Source organism: Haliaeetus albicilla, chromosome 10, assembly GCF_947461875.1.
Source record: "Haliaeetus albicilla chromosome 10, bHalAlb1.1, whole genome shotgun sequence".
Lineage (NCBI taxonomy): Eukaryota > Metazoa > Chordata > Aves > Accipitriformes > Accipitridae > Haliaeetus > Haliaeetus albicilla.
In genome coordinates this window covers 24,623,398-24,634,094 of record NC_091492.1, presented here as the reverse complement: position 1 = coordinate 24,634,094, position 10,697 = coordinate 24,623,398, and the positions used below count along the sequence as shown (strand labels likewise).

The following is a 10,697-nucleotide window of genomic DNA, read 5'->3' as shown; positions in this document are numbered from 1 at the left end:
TTAAAGGCTAAACAAAGCCCTTTGCTTTCAACGGCTGTGTTCTTATCGAGGCAGAGCAGCCCAGCTCCCCTCCGCCCACACCTCCAGCCTGACTTCCCCTCTGCTGCGAGCTTGGGATCGCACCAGCGCTTGCCTGCGTGCTTCTGCGGGTGGGAGAATCCCGGTTCCTTTCCCAGAGACGCCAATGCAGAAGTTGCGGTCTTAAAACAAACGTGGGTTGTTTCTCCTCGGTGGAGGAGGTGGCGCGGCACTAATTGAACCAGTTTAGGTTTGATTAGAGGTCTGTTTGCCTCTTGTTTGCAGTAACCAGCTCTAAACAGTTCCCTTTATCCTAAATCGGAAACAGGGCGTTGTAAATCCGGTGGGGATGAGCGGAGGAGGTCACGGAAACGTGAGCTAAATCCTCTCCAGACAACTGTGAGGGCAAATAGCAAACCCCGGGAGTTAAGCTGAGTGGGGCGCAGGTCCCCCGGAGACCTTGGCTGGGGCCTTCCCTGTCCGTACCCCCCTTCCACTCCGACCCACCACCTGTGGGGTGGTTCTTGGTGCCAAATCTGATTATTTCTTTAATCTCGCCTTTATCAGATTGTTTTCCCCCATGCCAGGCACAGTGCCGGGGTATTTATCGCAGAATAAATGGCCGCTTCACAGTGGCAGGTCCCTTGCGGACCCCGTTAGCGCTCTGATGAGGAACCAAGTGCTTGGGACCCCTTTTCTACTGAGGGTTAAGGTTTGGAAATGCAGAAGTTTCAACATTTATACTTTTTTTTTTTTTTTTGTGTACTATGTTTCTTAATAAAATACCATGCCCTCAGTGAGCAGCTTTCCTTCACCCCTGGTGTCAGTCCAGTCCCCCTAAGCCACCACCTTGCCAGCCCCTTCATGTCCTCGGGTGTCCCACGTGCCACTGTCTCTGTGAGGACAGCCCAGGGCCACCATGCTGGACTCAGGGGTGTCCTGTCCCCATCCCACTCCCCACCCTTGCCCTGGACAGAGCCAGGCAAGCAGCTGCGTAGGAGCGACCATGTATTTAATTGCCACGGCTGGCACAGGGCTGAGCCCTGGTCCTACACAGTAGGATGAACCGAGCTCTGGTGCAGAGAGCTGCCATGTCCGACACCCTTCCTGCTGTCCCCAGGGTGGGGGGGCTGTGGCCATCAGGGTGGGCAGCAGCAGCTCCAATGACCCCCAAAGCAGTGAATAAATTAGAAAGGATCAAAAAATGAAAAAGCCCTGGGAGCTGGGGGATCCTGTCACCCTGGGCAGGGAGACAGGGCAGGGTTGGGGGTGGACACATGGGACCCTCACCACCCAAGGGAAAGAGATGGGGGCAGCCTGGGGATATGGGGACCCTCATGGCTCAGGGCATGGAGCCAGGGAAGGGAGGACCCTGCCACCCAGGGTGGAGGATGGCTCGGGTCCCCTGTGCCAGCTGCAGCAGGGGTGTCCTCGGTGGGGGGCTCAGGGCTGCCCGGGGGCTGCCGGCACCAGCAAGGGCTTGGGCAGCACTGGGGGCTTCATGGAGAGGGAGCGCTCCAGGGTGCTGGGCCGCGGGCCCCAGGGTGGCCCCCCCGGCGCCCCTAGTGAGTGCATGCGGGTAAGCCCCCGGGCCAGGCCGGGTGGTCTCGTGGGCGTCCCTCCCAGCGAGTGTCTTTGTGCCAGGGGTCGCCTGGGTGGCGGGGGGCTGTCAGGGGGCACATCCAGCCGCCGGGGTGCCCCGTCACGGGGAGCCAGGGGAAGGTTGGGGAATGGGGCGCCCGGCTGTACCCGGTTGGCAAAGGAGCTGGCGGCTGGGGGGGTCACCGGCCACCCCGAGCCCCCCGTCCTGTGCAGCCGCTGCAGCAGCTCCTCCAGGGTGGCCTTGGGTGGGGGTCCTGGGCCGGGGGGCTCTGGGCAACCTGGGGTGTTGAGATGGGTGGCCTGGCCACGTCGGTGTTCTGCCACTCGCTCCTGGGGCATCTTGGTGGGTGGTTGCGGGGTGGCCTCAGGGGTGGGAAGCTCGGGGGGGTCCCACAGGCCCCCAGCCCCTCCCTGGGGCGGCAGCAGGGGGTAGAGGCGGGGGGCAGGTGGCTGGGCCAGGGGCCGTGGGGTGGCAGGGGACTCCAGGGGTCCCTTGGGGACAGCAGGGCGACGGTAGCAGGCTGCCAGCAGCCCAGCAGCCAGGGCACCCAGGGTGAAGGCGCCCAGCACGCAGCCCACCAGCACTGGCACCGGCACCGTCGCTGCAGCTCCCGTCTCGGCCTGACGCACCCCTGCGGGAGCACCCATCAGCCCGCCATGTGTGTGGGGGACCCAGACCCCAACCTGGACCCCCCTGGGGATCCCTCTTGGTCCCTGGGGTCCCTCTCCCACCCCTGGGTTCCCTTCCTGGTCCCTGGGGTCCCCCCACCCTGGGTCCTTCTCCTGTCCCTGGGGTCCCTCCTGGTGCTGGGGTCCTTCCTCCACCCCTGGGGTCCCTCTCCCATCCCCAGGGCCGCTGCTGGTCTCTGGGATCCCTGTCCCATCCCTGGGATCCCTTTCCTGTCCCTGAGGGTGCCTTCCTGGTCCTTGGGATCCCCCCATCCCCAGGGTCCCTTCTAGTCCCCGGGGTCCCCCAACCTCTGGGATCCTTCTCCCACCCCAGGGGTCCCTCCTAGTCCCTGGGTTCCTCCCATATCCCTCCCTGGTCCCCAGGGTCCCTCCCAATGGGTGTCCAGGAGGGACAGACGGGGTGTCACTGACCATGGGCCAAGTCCCCGTCACCGTCCCCCGCAGCCGGTGCATCTGTGAGAGCAGAGTGGGGTCGGGCCAGGCCACCCACGTTGCCTGGGACCACCTGTGCCCCCCCACACTGTCCTCCACATCCTCCAGTGTCACCCGCATCCGCCTGTGACCTCATGTCCCCAGAAGTTCCCATGGTGACCCTCTATGTCCCCCAATATTCCCATGTCCCCAATGCCCCCAGTGTCACCCATGTCCCCCACCCGTCACCTTGGCAGGTCCCAGTGATCCCAGGGGATCCCTCCACGTCCTGCTCGAAGCCACTCCTGGGGGACACGGGTGGAATGTCACCCACTATCCCCAGTGTCCCCACCCCACGAGGAAGGGACCCAGGAGACTGGGAGGGGGTAGCCCCCAGGGAAGGCCACTGCGGGGGACACTTACGGAAGGTCCTCGGAGAAGGGGACACAGCCCCTGGGGGGCAGCCAGACGCAGTAGGGGTCACGGGCGGCCAGGCAGCTCCTGCGTGGGGGGACCCAGGCAGCTGGGTGCTGGAGCTGCCCCTGCACGTCCCTGTGCCCTTGCACGCTCTTGCACACCCCTGTTCCTCGCACACTCTCGCACACCCCTGGCCCTCGCATACCCTTGCACGCCCCTGTGCCCTCGCACACTCTTGCACACCCCTGTGCTCTCACAGGTCCCCGTGCCCTTGCATGCCCTCGTGCCCTCGCATGCCCCGTCCACCCCCCGCTCACCTGCGGCAGGCGCCGTGTCGGGCGCAGCGGCTCAGGGGCAGACGCACCAGGCACCCAGTGAAGGCGACGTAGAGCTCCCGGCCCGGTGGGTGCAGCTCCAGCCCCAGCACCCGGCTGGCGCCCCGCGGCCCCCGGCACCTGCACCCCCCATAGCACCCATCGTGACTGCACCCCACCTCAGCACCCACAGTCCCACGGCACCCCATGGCACCTTGCAGCTCCACGGCACCCGCCAGCAGCCCGTGGCACCTGCATGGCCCTGCAGCACCTGCATGACCCCATGGCACCCATCAGCTCCCCATGGCACCCACATGGCCCCCCCCCAGCACCCATCAATGCCCTATGGCATGCGCATGGCCCCCCAGCATCCATGCGGTGCCCACACTACCACTGCACCCATTGGTGCCCGCTGCCTACCAGCACCCATCAGCACCCATGAGCCCCCCCAGCACCCATGGTGCCCACAAGCCCCCCAGCACCCACGGTGCCCAGGTGCCCCCCCCAGCAGCCCCAGCCCCGGATACCCAGTGCCTGGCACTCACCGCCTGGGGTCGTAGAGGCTGATCTCCTCCAGCAGCAGTGTCTCAGCGCTGGTGTCCCCGGTGTCACCAGGCTCTCGGCTGTCACCGGGTGCCGGGGTGCTGCCGGGGTGCCGCGTGGCCCGGGGGTGCTGCGCGGCCGCCAGGACCTTCAGCACCCGCCCGTCCTCAGCGCCCAGGAAGAGCACGGTCTGGTTCCCCTGTGGCCCCGCGCCCGTGTCCACCGCCAGCTGCGTCAGCCTGCGCCCAGCACACCCTCGCACCCACCATGCACAGGGCCTTGCATGCCACTCTGCAGCCACTCGCACACCTTTGCACCGTGGTCTTGCACACCCGTGCACCAGGGCTTCGTGCTGGCTTGCACTGGGGCTTTGCACACCCTTGCATGGGACCCTTGCACACACTTGCAATGGGGCCTCGCACACTGTTGCACACCCTTACAGCAGGGCCAGGTCTTACATGCCCTCACATAGCCTTGGCCGGGACTTTGCACATCTTTGCACGAGGGCCTTGCACGCCCCTTGCACCAGGGCCTTGTGCACCCTTGCACAGGGGCCTTGCATGAGGACCCTCCCCACCCCACAGCACCCACAGGACTGGCTGCACCCTCACCCCCCCTGCACACTCACACCCTCCTTGCATGAGCTACCTACCCCCTGTCCCCAGGGCCACACATCCCCTAGGCCACCCTGTCCCCGAGGCCACCCTGTCCCCCCGCCGGGGCACACCTGGTGCCGGTGCGGGTGAAGAGGGGCCGCCCGCCAGCGGGTGCCACAGCACCGTGCAGCAGTGGGTGCTCCTTGGCGAAGACCAATGTCTCGTCAGGGAAGTCCCCGGAGGTGACAACACCGGCGGCCAGTCCCATCCCAGCGCAGCAGCCCGGCCTGCAGCACAGCCAGCGTGGGGACCCAGGGGTCCAGGCAGATGCCGCACCCCAGGGGGACCCAGGTGTCCAGGCTGGGGGGTGTACCTGGGTCGGGGCACCCTGTCCTCGGGCACTGGGGCCCAGGTGCCAGCGGTACCGCGGGGTTCGGCGAAGGGTCCCTCGAACGCCCGCTCCACGTCCGCCAGGTAGAAGGCGCAGACGGCAGAGCCGGGGATGCTGCAACGGCGGCGGGGGGTGGCACTGGTGCTGGGGACACCCCTGTCCCCTCCCGCGGCTGCCAGGTCAGCCTTGGTTTGGCCAGGGCCCCTCCGCGTCCCTGTTGGTCCCCGCTGTGTCCCCATGCCCTGTTCCCGTGTCCTGTCCCACTGTGTTCCCATGTCCCCCTGTGAGTCCATCCCCATGTCCCCATGTCTGTGCCTCCCATGTCCCCATATCCCCATCTCCTGTGTCCCCGTGTCCCCATGTGTGTGCATCCCCACGTCCCCATCCCTCCCGTCCCCATATCCCTGCCCATGTCCCCCCATGCCATGCTCCACTGCCATGTGTGCCTACAGCCCCCTGTCTCCTTGGCTACCCATGTCCCCACGTCCCCCGTGAGCCCGTGTCCCCCCGTAACCGTGTCCCCGTGTCCCTGCCACCATGCCTGTTGGGCTGGGTGCCGAAGAGGGCGAGGACAGCGGGGCGCCCGTGCAGGGCCCGGGGGGGTGTCACCGCCTCCAGGACATCGAAGTAGAAGACGGTGTCCCCAGGGATGGCACACTGCAGCCGTACCTTCAGGAAGGACGTCCAGCGCCGCTCCAGCACCCGTGGGGAGCCCCCTTGGTCATTGCGGCACACCCGCGCCACCCGCGCCACCACCACCTGCACCGGCACCCGTGGGCATCAGCACCCGAGGACCCACAGGCATCGGCACCTGGGCACCCATGGGTGTCCGTGCATGGGCACCCACAGGTGTCAGCACCCGAGGACTCTCAAGCATCAGCACCCAGGCACCCATGGGCGTCAGCTCCCAGGGAGCCACAGACATGAGCACCCAAGGGCCCGTGGGCATCGGCACCATCACCCGGGCAGCCAGGGCCATTGGCACCTCAGGCTGGCACCCATGGGCACCCACGAGCACCCACAGGCAGCAGCACCCTGGGGGGCACCAGCACCCAGCCAGACACCCCAGGGAGGGGGGCACTGGACTCTCCCCTGCCTTGATGCCAGGGGGATGGGCACCCAGGTGCCCCCACCCCCTGTGCCACCACATCCCCGTGCCCACCTTGCCCAGGGCGCTGAGCTCCACGGCGACCTCCCTGAAGAAGAAGTAGACGTAGGGACCATAGGGCAGCGCCTGGACAAAGTGGGGCTCTGGGGGGACCGGAGGGGAGCTGTCAGACCCTGCCGCCTCCTGTCCCCATCCCCCACCCCTGCGCTCACGCCCTCCCCTGCCCCTTCCACCCCTTGATGGCCCCATAGCCCTGTACCACCAGATCCCAGCCCCTGTGTCCCCCCAGCTCCACAGCCCCAGACCCACCTACTCCCCCACAGCCCCCCCATACACCCCTAACCCCCTACCTGTGCCCATCACCCCCCTACACTGGTACCCCTCTGTGCCATTCCCACACACAACTGTACCCGTCTACCCACTCCACAGCCCCCCACGGACCCATACCCCTCTACCCCAGCCCATATACACCCTGACCCCTCTACCTACCCCCAGCCCCCCAATACACGCATACCCCTCTACCTGTCCCCATCACCCCTCCATGGACCCGTACCCCTCTACCTGTCCCCATCACCCCCCCACACCCGTGTCATCCCCTCCTATACAGTGGGGTACCCTGCAGCCAGCGGGAGCTGTACTTGAGGGTGCGCAGCGGGGGGCGGCCGGGGCTGAGGCTGCGGTAAATCACTGCGTCGCTTGCCTGGAAGTCGGCCACTGTGGCTGAGTACAGGCTGCCGTCTGCAGGGGGGTCACACCAGCGTCAGCACTGTCCCCCTCCCTGGATACCCCCGTGTCCGTCCCCCGCCCCCGTCCAGCACCCACCGACAAAGAGGGCGACGATGCTCTGCTTGGCATCGAAGGGGCACCGGGCCTGGCCGCTCACCTCCTCGCCCTCCTGCGCCAGGCTGCTCACCTGGGGGAGGTGGGGGGGGGGTTGGCAGAGGCAATGAGAACACCCCCTCCTTCCACTCATCACACCCTCATGCTGCCTCCAGCCCCAGCATGGAGACGCTGAGGACACCCACACTCATCACACCTCTGGGCACTGCCCCGCTCCACTCCCCAGTGGGGGGCTGAGGCCCCCCACACTTATCACACCCACCACCCCCCTGTGCTCCCTGGCGGGGCTGAGACCCCCCCCACTCCTGACACCCACGGTCCCCCCACGCTCGCCCCCACCTGGTAGGTGCGGCAGAGGGGGCTGAAGGCATTGGTGCCGCAGGCCAGGAGGGTGCCAGCGTCGCGGGGCACCAGCACCCTGATGTAGTTGTGGCACTCGTCCTACACGGGGGCAGGGGAGGGGACATGGGGGTGGACATGGGCGGGACACGGGGGGCCCCGGTGTCACCACCTTCCCCTGCCCTGAGCCCCCTGTTTGACCCTATCCCTTGTATCCCCCATACCCTCTACCCCCACACCTCCATACGCTGTACCCCTATACCCTGTGCCCCCCGTATACCTGTACCCCAATAAACCCGTATCTCTGTACCCCCGTACCATGTACCCCCATACCCTGCACCCCCCCACCATAAACCTCTATCTCTGTACCCCCCACCATGTACCCCCACACCCCCATACCCTGTACCCCCATATCCCCATACCCTCATGTCTCCACACCACATCTACTTGTACCCCCAAACCCCCAGCACCCTGTACCCCCATACCCCCCCATATACACCACACCCTGTACCCCTCTGCCCCCCTACCTCCGTACCTGCAGCCGGCCCCGCATTGCGCAGTTCTCCCTGTCCTGCGTCTCCCAGGTGAGGTGCTGCCAGGTGAGATGGGGGGTGGGGGGTGGGTGGGCACAGGGACCCCCCACCCTGGCCCCCCCGTGTCCCCAGGGACGACAGTCCTGGCCCCCTTACCCTCTCAGGGTACAGCATCCCCTTGTCCTGCCCCAGGTCGAAAGCGTAGATGTGGTCCCTGGAGGGGGGGGGGGGCATGAGCGTGCGAGGGGCACGGGGATGTGCGAGGGGACACGTGCCACGCACAGGCGCAAGGGACTGCAGGGACACATATGGGGCCATGGGAGGGAAAGTGGGGGCACAAGCACGCACAAGCGCACAGGAGCACATGCTGGCAGGCACAAGTGTGCACAGGTACGGATAATCAGGCTTGAGCATGCAGAAGCGGGTGCAGGCGCATGCAAGTGTGCCCAAGCGTGCACAAACATGGACAAGCACACACAAGTTTGCACAAGTGTGCACAAGTTTGCAGAAGCAAACAGGCCTCCAGAAGCACATGCACATGTGAACAAGCATGCACAAGCTTGCAGAAGCACACACAAGCACATACAAGCATGTGTAACCTTGCACAAGCACAGACAAGTGTGTACAAGCACGCAGAGGCACGCACGAGCACGGACAAGCATGCACAAGCTTGCACAAGCATGCAAAGGGAGGATGAGCTTGCACAAGCACAGACAAGCATGTACAAGCATGCACGTGTGCACAAACATGGACAAGCACGCACAAGCACGCATGAGCTTGCACAAGCACAGACAAGCTTGCACAAGCACATGAGTTCGCACAAGCGCAGAGAAGCATGTGGAAGCATGCACAAGCGTGCACAACTGCAAACCACGCATGAGCGTGCACAAGCGCACCCGAGCGCGGCCCCGCTCACCGGGCGGCAACGAAGAGGGTGCTGTTGAGGCACAGCATGCGCTGGAAGTCGAGGCCGAGCTGGTCCGTGACGTTGTCCCCTCGAAGGCCACCAAAGCGGGGGTAGGCAGCAGTGGCTGGGGGGAGAGGGGGGGACGCGGTGACACCCTGCCGGCCCCCCAAGCCACGGTCACACCCCCCCGGACACCTCCCCGCCCCACTCACCTGCCAGCCCCACGGTGCTGTGTGCCACCAGGTCCCGTGGGAAGGACAGCGCCGCCCCCCTGGGGTCCCCCGGGATGATGAGGAGGAGGAGGACAAAGGGCAGCAGTACCCCCGGCATCGTCGTGGGTGCCCGGAGGGGACGCGGGGCTGAGGGCGACCCCCCGCCCCGGGCTGCAAGGGGCTGATCTCAGCAGGGGGAAACTGAGGCACAGGGGGGGTGGGGCACAGGACAGCCCTGGGGATGGGGGGGCGCGGGGACAGCAGGGATGTGCACCCTGAGTGCGGGGACGGTGCTCCCAGTGCCCTCTCCCAGTGGCCCCAGTATCCTCCTCCCGGTGCTCTCAACCCAGCGGCCTTATACCCCCATCCCAGTGCCCCCTCCCAGTGCCTCTGCTCCGATGGGCCCGTCCCAGTGTCCCCAGTACCCCCGTCCCAGTGCTCCTAGTGCTCCCAGTGCCCCGCAAACTGCTGCCAGCAGTGCCGGGACACCACGCGCAGCACAAGCGTGTGCAGCGGGGCACGGCTGTGCGCACACCCGCCCCCCCCCGCACACCCATACCCCACACGCCCGGCTCCGCAGCACCCACCTGCACCCTCCCAGCACCCCAAAACACCCCACCGACACCCCACCAGCCCCCCCCAACAACACCACCTCACCACAGCACCCCACCTACACCCCACAACACCCTCACAGCACCCCAAGTACCACCCAACACCCCCAAAACACCCCCAAAACACTCCGCCCCAACACCCCACCGACGCCCCCTACAGCACCCCACAGACCCCCCCGCCCCAACACCCCCCCTACACCCCTCACGTCACACCCCCCCCCCGCCCCGCCCCGACCCCTCTGCGCTCGATACCAGCTCCGCTCCCCGAGCGATCCCGAACGGACCCGAGCGGTCCCGAGCGGCCCCGAGCGGCTCCGCCCCGGAACGGGCTGGGACCGGCCAGCGGCCGGAGCGGGGCTGGGGGACGGGACCGGGGACCCCCCGTGGGACCCCACCCGGGACACACCTCCCCCCCGCCCCCGCCGGGGCCACCCTATAGATAGTCATTAATCCCCGTTAATGAGATGATCCTCATTAGCTGCTGAGAGGGGGGTGGGGGGGGCCGGCTTGCACATGCGTGTGCACAGCCGCGCGGGAGCGGGCGCGCGTGGGTGCTTGCACACGCGTGTGCGCGGCCCCGGCCCCCCCGCGCGTGCACGCGCCCACGTGCAAGCGTCCGCGCACACAGACGGGCAGGCGGGTGGGTGCACGTGCTGCGCACGGCCAGGCACGCGCGCGGAGACCCTCGCACACGCGTGTGCAACGGGGCTGGGTGTCACCTGTGTGTGTGTGTGTGTCCCGAGTGGGGACCTGTCACCTCCCTTGCACCAGCGAGTGGCTGTTTGCATGCACGTGTGCACCTGGCCCAGTGGGGACTGGGAGCTACTGGGAGCACTGGGCTCCCCCCCCAAGGTGCCATTCAGGCTCCGGTCCCCAAGTGTCACGGGGGGGGACACAGGGGACCATGGGGACATCCCAGGGGACTGGGTGGCCCTGGGGGTGCTGGGGGACCGTGGGGAGATTTCCGAGGCTCTGGGGGGGGTCCCAAGGGTGCGGGGACAGGGTGACACCTGGTGGCAGTGAGTGGTGTGGCACCCACATCCCCTGGGTGACCGGGGAGGGGATACACACGGTGTCCCAGTGTCCCCGAGTGGGTGCCTGCAGTCCCAGGGGCCTGACTGGCCTGACTGGGTGCAGACCATGTCCCTGAGGGGTGATAGCATCC

At 66.7% G+C, this 10,697-nt stretch overlaps 1 protein-coding gene across 5 annotated transcripts; it reads right to left on the bottom strand.

Moving 5' to 3' along the window:
* Window positions 1-1,013: 1,013 nt before the first annotated feature.
* On the bottom strand, window positions 1,014-9,954 carry SEMA6C (semaphorin 6C). Of its 5 annotated transcripts, XM_069794162.1 has the most exons (18): window positions 9,785-9,954; window positions 8,922-9,092; window positions 8,719-8,833; window positions 7,959-8,016; window positions 7,805-7,861; window positions 7,270-7,371; window positions 6,913-7,003; window positions 6,706-6,828; window positions 6,145-6,233; window positions 5,524-5,741; window positions 4,965-5,096; window positions 4,723-4,878; window positions 3,998-4,234; window positions 3,456-3,593; window positions 3,145-3,222; window positions 2,971-3,026; window positions 2,722-2,763; window positions 1,014-2,252 (listed from the first exon to the last, which is right to left on the bottom strand). In XM_069794162.1, exons 2-18 carry the CDS (start codon window positions 9,037-9,039, stop codon window positions 1,462-1,464), a joined length of 2,601 nt encoding a protein of 866 aa, XP_069650263.1. In that variant the 5' UTR covers window positions 9,040-9,092; window positions 9,785-9,954; the 3' UTR covers window positions 1,014-1,461. The 5 variants fall into 5 exon arrangements, with proteins under 5 accessions (XP_069650263.1, XP_069650267.1, XP_069650264.1 ...); XM_069794166.1 differs by lacking the exon at window positions 9,785-9,954 and having other exon boundaries at window positions 8,922-9,317; XM_069794163.1 differs by lacking the exons at window positions 2,722-2,763; window positions 9,785-9,954 and having other exon boundaries at window positions 8,922-9,236.
* Between the last annotated feature and the right edge of the window lie 743 nt (window positions 9,955-10,697).

Coding starts and splice junctions, on each gene's coding strand:
- SEMA6C (XM_069794162.1), bottom strand. CDS start 9,039: ATGCCGGGGGTACTGCTGCCCTTTGTCCTCCTCCTCCTCATCATCCCG. Junction 7,862..7,958: donor GGATGCTGTACCCTGAGAGG/GTAAGGGGGCCA, acceptor CTCACCTGGCAG/CACCTCACCTGGGAGACGCA. Junction 7,004..7,269: donor CCCTCTGCCGCACCTACCAG/GTGGGGGCGAGC, acceptor CACCTCCCCCAG/GTGAGCAGCCTGGCGCAGGA.